At 33.2% G+C, this 19,523-nt stretch overlaps 1 protein-coding gene across 2 annotated transcripts; it reads left to right on the plus strand.

Moving 5' to 3' along the window:
- The first annotated feature begins 1,108 nt into the window (after window positions 1-1,108).
- Window positions 1,109-14,587, plus strand: LOC126838209 (uncharacterized). 2 transcript variants are annotated; one of them, XM_050572422.1, is made up of 8 exons: window positions 1,109-1,504; window positions 11,412-11,939; window positions 12,009-12,188; window positions 12,264-12,554; window positions 12,700-12,848; window positions 12,918-13,179; window positions 13,243-13,414; window positions 14,188-14,587. In XM_050572422.1, the coding sequence occupies exons 1-8, from the start codon at window positions 1,243-1,245 to the stop codon at window positions 14,201-14,203; spliced, it is 1,860 nt and encodes a 619-aa protein (XP_050428379.1). In that variant the 5' UTR covers window positions 1,109-1,242; the 3' UTR covers window positions 14,204-14,587. The 2 variants fall into 2 exon arrangements, with proteins under 2 accessions (XP_050428379.1, XP_050428378.1); XM_050572421.1 differs by having other exon boundaries at window positions 11,412-12,188.
- The last annotated feature ends 4,936 nt before the right edge of the window (window positions 14,588-19,523 follow it).

Raw genomic sequence — 19,523 nt, forward strand, 5'->3', positions numbered from 1 at the left:
AAAAAACTGAGTCCAAAGATAGTGCTTATAAGTTGTGCACTGACTTCAGTTTATTCTATTAGTTTTTTTTAAAGTCTCTGAACCTTTGGCTTTTGAGACTACGTTAAGGATGTTCTAGGAATTTATTAGATATAAATACTATCGAGAGGATTTTTGTTGACGATTTTGGATTTATTCGTAAACGCCATTTTAGAGGAAAGCTTAGACGTGCTTAGCTTACTTAGTATTTAAATTAGCACCCCCGGAATTATGTGTATTCCTCACCAACAGTACTATAAACAAGGTATTTTATATTTTCAGAGCTTAAGAGACACTTCCTTACACTTTTTTTCGGCGCGTTAAACATGTCTCAGTCAAGACACTTTTCCGAGGAACTGGGCGGGTTTAGCGTAAAAGTACATCTATATAAAACTAAAGATCAAGACTTTATCTTTGTTTTTGTAAAAGCGATTTTTGATCAAATAAATTTTAGCAAAGCTATAAGCTTTAGAAAAACTCTAAGTTCAACACATTATAACGATAACAAATGTTATCGAGCAGTCCCTTTTATTGTGGTGACATTGCGTTCCCGGCAATAGAGTTCGACCGAAAAGAAAATTAGGTCAAGAGGTGAGGTAATAGACTATTTAATTATTTAATACCTAATTAAGGTAATAGACTCATTTGTCGGGTGGGTTTTAATTAAAATTGTTATATTTTCAATAATATACAATATTAGGACCTAAGTACAGTTTTTTTTTAGCGAATGCGCACGTGTGCGTTTCTAGCTTAAAGACTTCCGTGCAAATGTAATATTGATGTCGACTAATATCGAATATGCTTATGGACACGATGTACAACACGAACGTGCTTACACGCAGCATTAAGCGACACTTCCGAATAACTATGGAGCGCGTACACATACGTATACGATCGATGCCGTTTTGTGTATTAGGTATAGGTATAGGATCTAGACTATCGCGTCGAAAGATCTATACACGCGGTGGTCGACGGTCACGTAATTGGTACGGGTTTGCGGGGATGGTGCCAAACGGAGACAAGGTTTAGGTCACGGCCAGGTGGGGCGGACCGGGCCCGGCGATGGAATATAAAAACGCATCCTCGACCATGACACTGGACCACATCGAACTGTATCGGTCGACAAGTCCGTACCAACCGCTTCCGCCCAGACGTGCAGACCAGACGACACAAACAGTACACCATTGACGACATTCGTTTGCACTACATCCACAGCGTTGCGCCATGCGTTCGAATAGCCTGCCCGTTTTCGCCGCGACGGTGCTGCTGGCAGCCGCGCAAAGCTTGTCGGTCGGTGCCGCGGCCAAGTCCACCAGAGGGTTGGTCAGGTATTCGGACGAACAGCACATTCCGGTGCGCCAGGTGCACGTGTCTAAAGCTAAAGCAGAGTCGGCCAAGAGCAAGTCTGCACCGTCAAAAACCAAGAAGCCGGAAGCCGCTGTAGTCCAAAAGAAAAAGCCGGCGCCCGCCAAGCAAGTCGTTAGAAGTGAGTACCTATATGAATATCGTTATGATGTATTGGGAGTTAGATTTTTATTTACGTCGGGAACGATCGGCGCTGCCGCTCAATGCAAACGATGTAAAACCAAATACTTCCATTTAGTGAATTAATAATCCTTAAAGAAAAACCTACCAAAAGGTTCTTTTTAATGCAGTGAGCTTTTTAGTAAAACCGATCAAACAGACAAACAACAATATTTTTTATCGATTTATACATAAAAAACAATAAAAAATAATACGAGTGAACAACATTATTAACCTTAAAGTTTTAATACTTTTTACTTTGATTTGTGGTTTTGTATTTATATTTTTATAATTAATTATTCATATAAAATAATATACTTTTTCATTAAAATAATGATTGACGACAGTGTTTATGACGATACCCCTTAAAATGAATCAATGCTACTGCATATCAAAATATACCGCAACAAAATTGCTTAATACGTAATGAACAAATATTTAAAGCATCGTTTAATAAATGATCAACAGTGCTATTAATATTATTATTTTCGGAATAAAAAAATTAAATTGAATAAAACATTAATATAATTCTGATACGATGTAAAACAAAACAATAATAACGGTAGAAATACATCGTATGTAACTTCTGACAAAATATTGATGACAATCATCAATATTTTGTCAGAAAATACGTACCTGTAGTTTCGCAGTAATGTGATTCCTTTAAATTGCTGTTTAAATGTTGTTTACCTATGTATTTACTTTATCAATATTTATACAACATTCGCCATTTATCCTCCAAAAATACATACAATAATTATATACTCGATTAATTAACAAAATATAAATGTGTGTTTTAGTTTGACTGACATTATTTCATAGTTCATTGATTCATTCATACAAAAACAAATATTATTAAAATTGAAAAATATGGTAAATAACAAATATACCTATTATTTTTAACCGTATAATATTATTCGGGCATTGAAGCCTCGAAAGTATTGGAAGTAAATTAAAAATTTACAACCGAGACTTTGTTTTTATAAAAACCATTAGAAAAAAAACCAGTACTGCAGTGAAAGAGGTCCTATGTCTAAATGAGTTATTACAACTGATAATGATAAAATTACTTTAAATAAACGCTTCGGTGCGAATCTGTAATGGTAAAAATACGAATATTGGTAAAACCATTTTTACTTAATACTAAATTCCACCCTATACGATTAGTGTCGTCTGTTTAGTAATTTACTGCCATTGTTAGGTAAATATCGTAATAAACAATAAAATAAAAAATTTTAAATACTTTTTGACTGTTGATTCATACACACTTAGCAACTTAGAAACTGACAAACTGTCAAAGTGTAATTTCTCCAAATTTATCGAGTTTTCCTAAATAAAAAAAAGTTCGACTACAGAGTTTTGTGAAAATTGTATATGTTATAAATCTCATTCTAGATCTACCTAAGGTCTAATTTTCTGACCTAAAACCCTAAACTTCACCTAAAAAAGTGAAATAAAGAAAACGTTTCCACCCCTTCTAGGAAAACGGGTTTATGATATTTTTTTAGTCTGTTAACCTTCGTCGATAGTACTATATCTAAAGAACATTCTATACAAATTTGGGACCATTCGACAATTTTTTTAAAAATTATGGAGGGCCGTAATTTTAATTGAAAAATAGGTGAACACTTTTGGTGTTTTTCTCAATTTTGAAGAGGAAGGGGTAAATTTTTAAAAAATTTTATCCAATAAAGTACCTTACAGATACGATTTCTGATCTATAGTGTTGCTACACGAAGAAATCGGTTCAGTGGCTTGAAGATATCGTGAGTCCAGACAAAATAATTAGACAAACAAAAACACATCATTGTAAAAACATTACCTTTAGCTCCGCATCGAAGATAAAAAATAGGAATTGAAATAGTAAAACTGAAAACGGACACGGTATTTTGTAAGCATTTACATTCGTACTTTATGAGGGTTTATAACACTCATCACTCGTGTTTTATATAGCGGTTTTCAATCGTAAATCTCAAACATCACATTCTGCATCTATCTACATAATAATAAAAATAATGTATTCACACTAAAAAATGTAACCCTAGATTTCCTATTTGTAGTAACTGCGGATCAAAACTTTTAGCTATCTCTTATTGCACCCATCGGCGTAAAGCGCGGTTAATGTTTTGGATGTGCTGTTTACTGTCACAAACAAGGCCGTTCGCTGACCTTATATCAAATAGTTTCGTCTATACTTACCATACTGAAAGCAGCTAACCGCAATAACAACGGTCATCACATTATCGAAACACGCTATCGTCATTACATTAATGGCTAATACAGTCAGTGTATAAATTAAACACGTAAATTAATTTTCAAGTTTTGAGCCCATCATTCTTACTTAACCATCGTAGCTTATAGATCCAACCCCATATTTGATCATTGAACGGCGTCATCGTTAGAAATAAATTGAAAATATAAATATAACAAGAAATAATTACAGTTAATAAATTGAAATGTTTATTATAATCTAGTGAAGCTATTTTTACTTTTCAAGATTTAAGACAAAAAGTTCAAAGTTAAAAAGATTTGTGTATATAATCGATAGTCATTATTCCACTAACACTAAAGAAAAATTCTATCATTATAAATTAAAAACTTATACTTTAAGAGAACCTTGTCTCTCACAAAGAAGACGAATACAGCGAGTTACTCGATTAAGTTAGTAATCAATTATAAAATATGATTGGAGATGAGTACTCTGTTTTCTTTTTACACCGTTAACTCGAAATCGCATGTTTTTTAATCAACTTATTTTGCTAACGCCAACGACCATTGCTTATAAATATTATAAGGTGCCCGTCCGAATAGTGGGACAAATGACAATATTGCAGTCTATCTAAACGATGACAGCAAACCAACTCTACAACAATATAATATAGTAGCATGGGCTACGATGTGTTTAATCGGTCTTGGTTCGTTCATCGTCTCGAATGACTAATCCGCGCAAACGTTAATAAATAAATTAAACGAGACGTCTATCTACGGTCAACGTCGGAGAAACGAGAAAAAAATTACCTACATATGTTCTGGAAAAAAAAAAATTTATTACATTAAAACCTACTTTAAAAATTGGATGTATAAAAAAATAAAACAAATAGCTTATACCATCGTAAGGACAGAAACAAACAACTCTAGCTAATAAAATAACTCAAACCGACCTTTCGGATGTTATGTTGCAGCATTTGCTGCTTAATAAAGTTTTTCCTCATAGTCTTCTGTCGTCGGCGCATCGGCGCATCGGCGTCGCCTCAAACGTTTTTTCATCTCACCCCTCGACCGCTTGTTATTAATAAAAAAAAAAAATGTTTTTCTCTTTAGTTAACGCATAATGTTCCCAGACTTTTCCCACCGCGAGGTAAGTCGTGCACGATTTTATTGGTCGTGGCGGAGTCAGCTCGGCCGTCCGTAGTTCACACACACACACACACACACAAAAACGAGACAAGAATGTTTTATTAAATTACATGTATGTGTACGATTTGATTGATGGTGAGAAGCCACTACCTACAATATGCTGCCTGTCCGCGAATGTGCCAAAACACCGGTAGTCGCGTTAAAGTCTCTGCCAAACCGCGGCCTATTTTATCAATTTTTTCCCTCGTCCAGATCATTCGAATCACGTTCAAATCACCTATTAGCCGCCTTTTTTTCGAGATTTGCTTTTTAAACACTCGCCACGCTATATAGAAAAATCATATTTTTATATACAAAATGTGAACGAAATAAAAACTGTGAGACAAACGATATCCCAATAAAACCATTTACCATTCCCACGGGGTCGATAGCTGTGTGCGCTAGTCTTACGTGCCCGGTTGATTTTTTTTTTTAATAGCCGCAATGCACAAACTGATTTAATAACAACTACTGCATAGTTTAACGACCAATACGTTTTGAACGCCAAACGCATTTACTATACTGTCTTCGAAGCGGCGCGATTTGTTACATAACTCCATTATAAGGAGAAGGAGGGGAAGACGGCTTCCCGTGGTCTGTCTTGGAGAGACCAAACGCACCTGTTTCGTCCATGTGTTGAATTTAGTTGTATTCCGTTTAAGGGCCAAACACGTGTAAATAAAACGTTAACTACTTATCTTCGGGCAGTGTCCAATCCTTCCGAGTGTCCAGTATCGAGCGACGTGCGCCAGAAATTATTTAAAGTTTCAACGTGCAATGTTTTCCGCTATGAAATGCATTAAATCTTAACAAAGATGAACGAGGCGATCGTTTTGGTTTAATAGTATGCGCGTTCATGTAATAATATTGTAATAGCTGTCAGATTCCGCCGCCGTACCGTGTCAGTTGTTAAAAGTTGTTTGTAAACAAAATTAAAAACGTTTTGTAATCATTAAAGCTATAATTATATCCCATCGTAAAACATGCGTCCGATTCATAAAAAGATTAACGTAGGCTTTAGGCTATACCTATCAAAACCGTAAGTGAAAAAATATATAAATCGACCGTAAAACGAGTAATAGCTATTCCTAAAGTCTAAACCGCATTCAATCTAAAACATGCGTGTAATCTGCTCTTAAGTACCTCTAATATATATGCCGTTTTACAATACATTGCATAACGTCGATGATAAAGCTAATTTGTCTTAAAAGTAATACATTGAAACCAGCCATCGAATATTTTTATTCAACATTGATTGACAGAACATGTAATTTTATAAATGTATACCAATATATTTTACACGCTATGTTATAAATCTTGAAAAGCAAAATGTAAGATATCAAAGCACCATCATAGCGAAATTTAAACTTGTAGCAATGTGTTATGTTATAGCAGGCCCTGGACACTTCTGAGCGACGGGCCGATAACAGAGAATCATTTCGGCTATTTTGTTTGAAGACGTTATTATCAATGTTTATATATGTATGTATAAAAAATTCACATGTACATATATATAAATACACAGATTGTCTACAAACAAAATGGCCGAAATGATTCACGCGGGCGGCATATGCTAATTATAAATTGGTATAAGTTATACCAGTATAAATTATAATATCTCTATTGTGTATAAAAAGCATATTATTTTTTACTAACAGTCGTTTATTTGATATAAATCGTTTTTTTAAACCGTTATTTACGCAGAAATAGATATTAGTCATTGTTAGCCAATTTAAGTTTTGCAAAACGTATACATTTTTTATTTTTGTGATCAACGCGACACATCCGTTGGATAACTATAGCTCCTTACTGTAGTTACAATCTAAAAACAAAATGTATACCATAGTGACCACTCCTGCTGCCCACTTATAAATATATCGATATTGCGGGTATATGTACATGGCAACATTCAAACATAGGTGTAGGTGTACTTTATAATGCCGGTAGTCGGCTTGTTGTATCTGTTTAGTTGCTCGACACATTTACAACCTGCAAGCCATAGCCCATAGCCCACAAGGAATGCTGAACTCGGCTCTTGTATTTTAATCACGTCTAACTTTCTAAAACCTTTTTTAATGTAATTTAATATATCCTCACCTTTTTAATCACACGTATATCGCACGAGACATTAAAATAATTTTTTCCATATTTTTATATTTTCGCCGAAAGTTTCACGTTGTTGTACACCAATTGTATCTAGGCCGTTTCCGATGGGCATACAAATCAGCAATATTGCACCCATGCACGGACGTCATACTCAAACACAACGGCTTTAGTGCATGTACACGGGTGGGTACTTGGCCGACCGTGACCACTAAATGGAACTGTATAATAATACACCACGGTATATACGGACATAGTCACACCGAGGAATTGCAACAATCGCAACGTTATTATTATTTTTCCTAATTGAGACGTCTTAATTTCACGCATTTTAATAACCGCCGGTACCTATACGGGTAATTTTCTTCCGTTTTCCCTTATTATTTGTCCTCTTCTTCTTTTCGCGCAATTCACCAGTCATCATAATATCATAACAACGGCAAAAATAATAATAATAACGGACATGCATCCGGTGATGTCGCAAATCAAAACATCTGTACCGCACGACATCGCTGGTTCATCAGGTCCGTGACACTTCGAGAATTTAATTTTTCGACGCATTCCGCCGGTGTGAAATTCTCAGACGACTTGTGCAATTATCTCACGAGCTGGTGGCAAATAAACGTTATGGTCGCCCCATACGGTTGCTGCCATCCCGTTGAAACAGTATTGAGTATGCTATACGAGCATACTGCATACCACCGATGCAGCTATACAGGATTTAATTGCTGCGTTAAACTCGTTTATGTTACTTAGGACAATCGACGGTCAAAAAACAATAACTTATAATAAAAGCCGCAAACTATGTATGAGAAACAGAGACCAGACAACAGTCGCTTCAAAGCACCACCATCAGGCAATTATGTATAATCTAACCACAAGATGAGCAAGCAGCAATCCATATTAAATACTGTATCTGATTAAATTTTCTTATTATTTAAAAAAAACTCAATTCTCGTTCAGGTCGTTCTCGGTTCAACTTGATATACATTAAAAAAACGTAGTTTCCTATCAGAATTTGTTATTGTCTTTTAAAAACAACGATACAGCATGCCCGTGAATCCACGCACCGCATAATTATTATACTTTATGTCACGCTACTTAATAAATAATAACAGTCTAAACACGATAATGAGCGGTTACATTATTACATCACTAATTTATCAAGTCACCCTGCTGTTTATTTAAAAAACCGTATCGATTACACGGTTTTCACGAACTCTCGAAATCGTAGAATAACCGTACGAAGATATAGTAGTAAATTATCAACACATTTTGGATACGACGTGATCATAAATTTTATCCAACTCTAGTGTGTAACGTTTACAGTGCCTATAGGTTATGACCGATGACGAAATATTATGCGTATTACATTCCACCGAAGGCGAAAACTTACAAGTTTATTTATTGTGGAAGATGCTGTTTTACGACATTTAAACCGACTGAATAATATAGTTTTATGTCACTCGCGATTTCATTGCTCCTGCTCAACGGATACTACTTACATGTTCGCTGGATTGTTATGAGGCTGGTCGAGCTCGGTTGTTTTTCAATACCTGCTAAGCTATGCGCATATATATAAAACCCATCGAATACGATTTTAACTGGAGATGACTACATAAATATCAAATAGCTTTGTACGGAAGATTGTGGGGACGGAGACACGTATTTCTGCGTTAAAGGTTTTTTTTCCGCGCTATAAATCTTCGACTTTGTTATGTAGACCGATATAGATCGTTACCCTTCGACTGAGATCGACGTAGACCGATTTAGATTTAATTGATCAACACAGATCGTTGTTGTTGTTTGCGAATTATATAAAACCAGACTCGTAAATCAGAACAAACACAATCGCCAGTCGTATCGATGTTTACAGCAACGATAATATAATACAGTCCGATCGTTTGCCTATGTACAACTATATCTAGATATCTATATACAAGTATACGTGTTGTGTACAGCGTGTATAGGCTCATTCCGGATTCCGCAGAGTTTCCATGTACAACATTTGAGACGGGCCGTGTACGCCGAAGACAATAATGAGCCAGATTAAAATCTTGTCTCGTCCCCGTGACGCGATTGTGTCGTTTCCAAAGGGGCCACCAGGTTAACCGCGTGTGTTGCAAATCAAATGTGAACCGCAAGCGCACTAGCCACTACGCTAAACAGTGTTAAACAAGGTTACGATATGTATTGCAGTCGGACTGATTGTGAGTAGGTACAAGTTTACATCAATTGTTACATTGGCGATTTTATCCATTTGCAGAAGTGATCGTTGAACGGATATGTCGCGACAAGTCTAGAAAGCTGTCAAGAAGATATTGTAAAAGTTGCCATAATGTTATTCGCCGCGCGCATAGTGCTTACCGTTTGTGACATAACTTGCGAGTAACTTTTCGGGGGGCACACTCCATTGGCGTATTTTAAATGTATTTCAAATCCCTACCTTCTATGACACGTAGTTAAATTAATGTATGACACTGATGGACATGGAGTTTATACTTTTAAACTTATTTTGGTTGAAATGTAAGCGATTAACTAAAACCGAATCCAAAAAATTAATATATTTACACATAACATAATTATTAAAAACTACTAAAGAGAATTTTATGGAACAAGGTGCAATGTCCCTTTCATATTTAAAAACCAATAAAAATGTGACAAATTGTCAACCGGAATTTTACTAGTGTTCACGCCTGTTTATACTACACTTAAGAGTTAAGCTCAAGAATAAGAAAAACAAATTGTAAATATGGGTAGTAGGTATTGTAGTAAAAATAAATATAATATAAAAATATTCATAAAAAAAATACTCTACAATAGCATATCGTGCGCTGCGAATCACTTTGACTCGCAATGAACGAACACTATCATCACAAGACACAACTATACCAATAGTCAATAGTATTTATAGTAACTTAAAAATTAAATTAAAAATAATATAAAATAAATGTAAATCATTTTTGTTTGCTCTCACATTTTATTTTATTAGAGTAGACTCGAGTATCCATTTAACAAGTCGGTACTTCAGAATGAAATTACCGTTTGAACTGTTAAAGAACTTACAATTAAGTGTAGGTCTAATCTTAAGAATTCTCATATTTCTTATGCAACTAACAACCATTTGGATTTTTGAAACTATCAAAAAAGTTGTAAGCTATAAAACTATAGATATCTTTTAACATTGTATTGTAATATAAAAATATAATAACTTTTTAGCTTTTACCAATAGGGATTTAATAAAAATATATAATCAGTGATACTACCAATTAAACCGTTTTGGTAAGTACAAATAATTAAAATCATCTAAATTATTAAATAATCATAACTACAAATTACTCATCTTTTACTGTGAGAACAATATTATAATGAAATACTTTAAATCAAATTATTATGTAGCAATCATTTTTCGTAAATAAGTCTCAAAGTGGACCTGACTAGATATTTTATTGCGATCAGCTTATGCGTTAAGAGGGCGTCGCACCGGTGATTTTCAGAGGTAAAAACATGTTTAAGCAGACTGTAAATAACTCGCTTAATTTTGGTTTTAAAGTAAAAGCACCCATTATAAAATTAAAAGAGAACAATATTCCGGAGGGCAAAACGGTGCGTTTTGTTTAAAAAAATTCATTTTTGAAAAGTTATAGTCATTTAAAAATGTTAAAATAGTCGTTATTTCTAAACTATGTATTGAGCGCTTCACTTAGAATAATGAAAAAACGCACCGTCTTGCCCTCCGAAATATTGTTTTCTTTTAATTTTATAATTGGTGACTTTACTCTAAATCCAAAATTAAGCGAGTTATTTTCAGTCTGCTTAAACAAGTAGAGATGAAAAAACATTTTTAAATTGCTTTCAAGGATGCTGTGATAGTCCAAAAAATAAATTAACTACCAAAATAGAGTCTTAGTTATTGAACTAATTATTACACATCACAGTTTAACCTTTAAAATAAGATTTTGTAAAAAATTGCCTATACTTTACTCCTTAAAAATGGGCGGTGCGACGCCCTCTTAAAATATTTCCCTAATAGAGTTCATTCACCGATAATCTTACTATATGAATAGCAACATCTGCAACATGGGTTATAGGCGGTAACGCGATGTCATTAGAATCGGATGTTTTAGTGTAAATATATGTAAAAAGAAAAATATTATTGTGACGTTATGTGCCTGAACCGGTTGTTTGATGCCAATATAATATATTTTCTTGAGACCGGTTGCTTATAACGATGGAATATTGAAATGTATTTAAAGATACATTAACACAGCTAAGCTTTTAGTCACTGCACTAATTTTAATAAAATAATATTTTATTATAGATTCTTATTAAGTTAATTTAGAGTTAATTTTAAATATTTTTTCATCCAGAACCACCCAAGCCTGTTGATGATAAACTGAGAAGCGAATACGAAGAATATTTACGTCAACAGATTCAACAATGGCAAATTGCCGTAATTAATGGCCAACCAGTTGCCCAGGGACCACAACCTGCGGGACAACCCCCATCCAGTGTATGGATACAAGTTCCTGCTAATGGGTACTACCCTCCACCATCATATGGTTACCCTTCATACCCTCCTCCTTCTTATCCACCACCGTCTTACCCACCACCCTCTTACCAACAACCCTCTTACCAACAACCATCATACCCGCCTCCTTCATACCCTCCACCATCGTACCCTCAACCATCTCCATATCCACAACCTTCTCCATATCCCCAACAGCCACTATACCCACCGCAGCCCATTTCTAGTACGACTGAACAACCCGAACCGTTAATTTCTGAAGAAGTCACAACGTCTCAACCAGATGGGTCGACATCGCCAATATCTCAACCAGAAGATGGTGGGTATGTGACCATTGAACCTCCAGGATTTCCCGGACAAGTAGACACAGGTATCCCACCTCCAGGTGTTGCTGAACCCGATATCCCAGAACTGACACAGCCCCCTGAAATTTCGACAGATAAACCAGAAACAACAACTTACACACCTGAAAGTTCAACAGAATTACCGGAAGTAATTCCAGCATATCCCGACAACCAAGTTCCATCAGAGCAGCCACCAGGTGTACCATTATATCCAGGACAGCCAGAAGAAGTACCTACAACTACAAAACCCGAATTGCCAACTGAATTTCCAACTAGTTAGTATACTACTTAAATAATTAATACTAGATATATTTGATTTATAAATTTTCAACAAAAACAAATATGTGTAGGTCCATCAATTACAGGGGAACCTGAAGGCGTTACAAATGCTGCAACTACTCTTTTTCCCGAAAGTGAAGTTGGATCTACTGCATCACCTTCAACAGATGCATTAAAATCTCAATGTAAAGAACCTAGAGGACAATTTCCAAGTGAAACTTCTTGTAACAAATTCGTCAATTGTTGGGACGAAACAGCAGTCGAGCAGGAATGTCCTGCAGGACTGGCGTTCAATGCGGAAAAACAATATTGTGATTATCCTGCCAATGTAGACTGCGGTGGAAAACCCATTACTGCTACAGGTCAGAGAATAATTGATACTTCATCATTAAGTATTTTTACAAAAGAGAGAAATAAGTTTAAATGTCTTCAAAATATCCTACAAAATATAATAAATAATCAATTCATATTATGGATTGTATTATTTAATAGAAACTTATTTTATAGAATCTTCAAGTAGCGGTGGCATTAATAATACACAATGTCCAGATGCTTATGGCACCTACCGTAGTAAAGAAAATTGTGGTGCTTTTTACGTTTGTGTAGCTGGAACACCAGTGGACTTCGTTTGTCCTGGTGGAACAAATTACAATGAAGTATACATTATATTATATTGAACGATATACTTTAGGCTGCTGTATAAAATGTATTCGTAATATTTTCAGGAATTAAAAATCTGTGATTACCCATATCGGGTTGACTGCAAAGGTTTACCGAGTAATCCAGAACCAATAGAATCGGGAACCGAAGTTGACCTAACTACTACTGTTGCACCCGAAGTGTCTTCTACCACTTCTTCCACGTCGTTATCTTCAGCTGAATCTTCACCGAGTACTGAATTTATTCCAACGTCGTCTATCACACCAGCCGGTGACGCTGTTCCGGCTCGGATCTCATATACTAACAGCTTAAGAAAAATACCTCCAAGTATGGAATTATAATTTAAATAATTGCTTTGTATACTCTACTAATAATAATATTTTTATTAAGGTATGGTAAATACAGGAGTCCTTTGCAACCACCGAAGTGTATACAGGTTAACTCCAGATTGTTCATCAGTTACACTTTGTCGTAATGGATTCACTCATATTCTAAATTGCGGCTACGCTACTAGCTACGACATAATTAGCCAAAAGTGTATAGCTAGCCAGAAAGCAAATTGGTAAGCGTAACTATCAAATGAAAATTATTTTAAGTGGCACACATAAAAAAATATTTTATTATTCAATGAGAATTCTTGGAAATTATACATCTAGACAAATTTACCTTTAATATTATTGAGGTACCTACTTATAATTAAGCATACACTTTTGTTTTGGATTCCTTATTCCAACAACTAATTCATATTTTAATAGAAAAAAATACTTAGGTAATTATTCTAAAATCAAAAATAAATTATTAGCGAACAAAATGGGTAACGTTACGTTCTTCTCAAACTAACTAGAGCTAATTAATTAATTATAATAAACTTGTCACTAAGCTAAATTAACATGCATTTTAATTTACTAGTTACTAGTAACTAGAAATTTAATTTATAATATTTATTATTATTAATAATTACAAAATTAATACGTACCATTGATATTCCCAACTTTTATTAAATTTAATAATTAATTATTTAAATACACATATGTAAATACAATACCCCATTCAAGTTTTCAATAATTTTTTTAATATAGAGATTACAACAAATTTATAATAAACACGTGCAATCACAGAATTTGGATTTTAGTTTTGGTAATCTATTATAATAAATTATTACTTATTAAGTTAAAATAATTTAGAGTTTAACTTAAGTCTAAAAATACAGGCTAAACTATACTTAAAAGTTAAATGTTATATCAAATTTATAAAAAAAAGCCAGAAAACTATAAAAACTGTAGTATTATTAATCTAATAAGACATTTGAAAACAATATATTTGTTATGCTTTCAGTGGACGTGCAAACTAGACAGAGCAAATGTTGATCAATTTGGACCTGTATAAATATACACAAACATGAAAACGATAATCTATAATGTACTAGAATAAAAATATTATAGCTAAGAAATAATAGGTTTGGCATCATAAAAACCAACCTAAGTAAATGTATTATTTGTGTGTTTTTTGGTATATTCTTTTTATTAAAAACAGACTGTCGTTTTAGTCAGTAGTTTAAGTGAAAAGAAAATACTGACCACCAAAAACATAATTATTTATTTATTGAAATATAATTATTAAATTATTTGTCATAATTTATTTATTAAGAATTTAAAATGTATTTTCATGGCAAAATATATACATAATATATAGCTTTATTGCTGCGTTCCCCGGCTACGCCAGGGGCTATGCGAAATGCCATTTTTTTTTTAATTTTATCCTAGCTAACGGAGAGTTTGCGTTGGTTGCTGAAGGCTACATTGAATACCTTTGTCGATTCGAGTGTAGAATTTTCAAGAAACAAATAGTGAATTCAGTGATCTGGTTCTTGAGGTTTTTAATTTGTGTTCAATATATCGCCACGAAAAATCTCCCATTGGCTAAACCTAATTGTTCAGGAGACATTAAAACGTGTAAAACGATTTGTAGTAGGTAATACATAGAAGGTTTTATTTTTTATTTATTCTACAATGGAGGTAGCGCGTTAGAGATTTTATCATAAAATAGCTTATTTTTTCCTGTATCTAGGGATACCAAAACCTCAAAATCGTAAAATTGGATAAGTATCGAATTAATTTTATTATTTCAGCTCTTATTTACCTGATATTCTTTTATTGTTTCAATACTCCGAGGGTTTTATCGGCTAAACTACTTGTCAAAACTCATTTACAGTTATAATCAATCTCGAAGAACTTTTTATAAGCTTTTAAACGCCGTATGTCAGAATCATGTGTCTTTAAAATTGAAATGTGTAATTAAAAAAAATCTAGTATATTTTGTGGTTTATTTAAATGGGAAATTAATAATGCCTTTGCAACTGGCTAAAATAAATCGGATTTTTTTTCAACGAGGTGTACTAATTTTTCATTGTGGAGGCTTTTTAAACCAGTCTAATATACATATATATATATATGTATATATATAATATATATATATATATATTACAGGATGATAATTTTATCGGAAACCACACAACAGGGTTTAATAAGAAATAACATTTTTTTAAATAATGTGTTCACAATTTTTTTTCTGTTTTACCCTTTTCCAACTTAGTTTTTTTATAGCAACTTTTAAATCTTAATGTATTATATACTAAAAATGTTGACTGGTCGATAACCAGTTTTGGATAACTATTTTTTAATTTATTGAAGTTTCAAGTTTAGGGCAGGAGGAAAAGTGAAGTATAGTATTACTTTTATCTGCACGTACTTCCCAATCGCACTTCACCCTCCCATCCCAACTTTTAAACTCTTATAACTTTAAAAATAATCTAATACTAAAATAACTATAATTCTATTACAAAATACTTTTACAATTTTTTACAATTTTTGTCAAACACAAACGATGTATTATTCAGTGTAGGATTATCCAATAGGTCTATGGTCCTATTTGTTAAGAACTAAACTTTAGGCGATTTTCGAAAATTCTTAATACTAATAATTAGTCAATAAAATTTAACATTAAGCTAAAGTGTGTATTCTAGAAAAAACTGTTAAGCAAACTTATGGTTAAATATATAGTAAAGATATAAAATCTACTTGAACCCTAAACCATAAAAATTATACACTTCTATAACAGTCTGTTGTTAGCGCTGAAGATGACAACATCGTTGTCGTAACACGTGTACGCAAGAAGTGTATAATTTTTATGGTTTAGGGTTCAAGTAGAATTTATATCTATACTATAAAATGTGTATTGCTAATATAGAAAAGAGTCATTTTTGATACAAGATACAAACAATTAGGAGAACATTTGTAGGGGCCTTGATTCCGAATTTTCTAAGGGCCTCTAAAAGCTTAATCCGGCACTGGATATATAAGTGTTTTAATATAAAAATAAGTGCAACCATCAAGCACCCTTTTTTTTTTAACGACAGAGCAACGCAACAAAACTACCTCAGAAAAATATTTTTTTTTTCATTTAAATGGGATATTTTATTCTTTATCATTCTTTCATATGTTTTGACCTCTAAAAGCTTATAAGCTGAAAGTTCTTAAGGGCTAAAAGGCCGATTTTTGATTTAGCGATTAAAAAAGTAGTTGGATGTATTAGAAAAAAGTAAAACTAAAAATGCTTATAAATATTTTTTGTAAACAAAAATAAAAATTAAGCCTTTTAGCCTCAATAGAGAAAATATTAAACTATAAAACAAAACAAAAAAATTTTGAAATCGGTTCGGTAGACACTTCAGTAAGTGACTCTGCGTTTTAGTTTTTATTTGCTTTCGGTTCCCTTAAAAATAATCCGATTTTTTTTTACTGCCTGGGTACGATACAGCATATTTTTTATACAAAATTTAAGTTGTTCATGATTTAAGTTGTTCATGATTTAAACCCAAGGAGTTTCAAAAAGATCTAACAAAAATGAGATGCGCATTTTGCTATGGTTGTCAAGGTGATATACGCGGCAGTTGTCTAGGTACCGTCGATAAACACGATGTTTTTCTCACATTGTCGTTTTAATTTGGTTCTACTCGGATCTCACTGATCAACTTCTTACGAATTCGCCGTTTAAATACGATTTCTTATCATTTACTCGCCATCGCTCTACTATACACAATTTTCTCTATACGTTCTTGTCAGATTTTGTCAAAATCCAATTCAGGATGCCTGAAAAGCTTTCGGTCGTCCTGTCTGGCCTTTCCCCTTCGGATGTTCTGAGGATAGAAGAGGAAACAGTCAGAAAATGGCTCTTCGACAATCCACCGATTAGCGCCATATCGACAGCTCGTGTAAAACAGTCGTGGGCTTCACCTTTCAAAGCGCATCTGATTTCTGGTGACTCGGCGGTTGGAGACTATTACAGTCACCATAATACTACGTGGAGTACGGGAAGACCTGTACCGCGTATTTGCTGTGGCTTTACTATGTTGAACGTGTCGATTGCCAGAGAAAAATCCACCCGGCTATGGTTGTTCTCTCAGCTCCCGTTTAACGGAGTGCTGTCATTGGTGCGTGTCAGTTTTGTTCTGCCGATCCGACTGCCGAAAAACAAGAAAATCGTTGCGAAATCTGACACAGACGGACTCGAGACTGTTTGCTGTCGTGTCCCAATGGCGGCAACAGTTAATAGTGAAGAAGAAACCAATGAAAATCAAGTCGACCAGCAGCTAAGCTTCTGGCAACGATCGAAAAAAGGGATCGGCCGGCGACTAAGAGTATCAAGCCACCGCTGGATGGCTACTACGTTTACCGTTCTACCTTTGTCCGTTCGTTAAAATATCATGCTTACCCGGAGACAACTGTGTAAAACAAATTGTTCATGATCGGAGTATACCTTTACATACTTTTTAAATATTTTATACATTTTATTTATTTTATATTTGTTTATACATTCTAATTTCTATTGTATTATTTTTTGTTTTTCATTTCAGCATTATTGTTTCTGGTATGTCATATTTGTTTATTATTGTGATTTTTTTTTTAATCTAAATATCTTGTTAATATTATTTATGACCAAATTAAATATATAGTAAACATTAATGTGATTTTTTACTATTGTCTATTGGCTGGGGGTCAAATCAAAGGGGAAATCTGTGCGTGTGGGTATAAGTGTGTAGCGGTTGTAAGTGATTATTTATTAGAGATAAGAGATTAGGTACTCCATAATATAAGGATATAACGATGTAACAATATATATTATAGGATAGTAAAATTAATCTGTTAGGGAGGCACTTAATTACTGGGGATCTACGGAAATTAATTTATGAGAAATGTTAAATATTGATAAATGTTGCCAGTAAATCGATCAAGGCCAGATATTATAAAACTACTAAAAAACGTTTGGCCAGAACATATATATGTATTGATGTATCTGCATGAATAGTAGATACCCTTAACTTTTTTTTTTAAATTTAGTCTGCAGTTTTTTCATAGTTATGTTTTTTTTTTAATTGGTCATGTGTGTTGACAAAAAATTCAGAAACACAAGTTCCGCGTAAATGCACGTTTCTAAGATCTCCTTAATTATTATTATGAAATATTTTAACCAACATTTAGGTTATATAGTCATTTTTTTAAAAGTATTCAACGAAATAATGTTAAAATGATTCAAAAAGTAAGTTTGAACAAAATTAAAAGTATAGTAAATTATTATTAAAAAATGTTTGCTTTTTTGTTTGCGTTGTTTATCATTCTCATCCATGGTTCTATTATATCCCTATGAGGCATGAGCTTATATAAAATTGAGCTTATTAAATTTTTGGGGTATTTTTTCAACTAAAAAAGTGTTACTACAAATTTTAAAGATTTAAAACTAAATGACAACTTATGTGTGTATGTCATTGACTTTTCAAGTTGAGAATAATCTACTGACAATTGGCCATTTGGACTGATCGATTAGGATAATTGTAATATTGTAAACAATATTAATTTAAAAATGACACGTCGTGGGAAAAATTTACGTTCTGAAAATGTTTCAATAATTGTAATGATAATTATTGGTTTTGTTATTTTTAAATGCAGAAGTTTAAATTTGCTTTTAAAAATTATATTGATAATTCTTTGTTTTTTTCTAATTAATACACTTGAAATGCGACTTAATGTAAATCAAATAGAGCAAATGGATATTGTACTTATAGTAAAAAAAAACTAATTTATTCAATACAAACATTTTGCCTGTATGTATACATATATATGTGGGAGTAACCGCTTGATAAAGTTCTTGGTAATTGATTATGTACGAGATTCAATGATTATAGTAGGCATGTATTTTTAGCATCAATAAAGTGGTTGATTAGGAAATTGTTCTGTAGCTACAGCTCTTATTTCTTTAAAATATGCTTGTCGAATTTCATGGCGTGAACTTGAAACACACATATTATGTGTATCTTTAAGGGTATCCCTGAAATAAAATTTTGAGAATTTTGTTTAACTTCATAACAATGATCTATTAAACAAAACATTTTTTCTTAAAAAATTCCCAGAGTGAACGGTGTACATATTTAGCTAATTTTAAGTGTAATTGGCATGCCTAAATCTCTAACCTAATTCTATTACGGTAATGATTTGCTATTTCTAATTTTAAGAACTTCAGGTAAAATTAATTTGCCAATACTACGTAATATTAAAATGATGTTGATACCTTTTAAGGCGTTGAAAAATATAAATACGAGTACGTAGTTGTGTATCAAA

Source organism: Adelges cooleyi, unplaced genomic scaffold, assembly GCF_023614345.1.
Source record: "Adelges cooleyi isolate 19-005CV unplaced genomic scaffold, UGA_ACOO_1.1 ACOO_flye_CR_arks_rails_tigmint_CR_PRNA_30, whole genome shotgun sequence".
In the NCBI taxonomy this organism is placed as follows: Eukaryota; Metazoa; Arthropoda; class Insecta; order Hemiptera; family Adelgidae; genus Adelges; species Adelges cooleyi.

Coding starts and splice junctions, on each gene's coding strand:
- LOC126838209 (XM_050572421.1), top strand. CDS start 1,243: ATGCGTTCGAATAGCCTGCCCGTTTTCGCCGCGACGGTGCTGCTGGCA. Junction 1,505..11,411: donor CGCCAAGCAAGTCGTTAGAA/GTGAGTACCTAT, acceptor TTTTTCATCCAG/AACCACCCAAGCCTGTTGAT. Junction 12,555..12,699: donor AAAACCCATTACTGCTACAG/GTCAGAGAATAA, acceptor CTTATTTTATAG/AATCTTCAAGTAGCGGTGGC.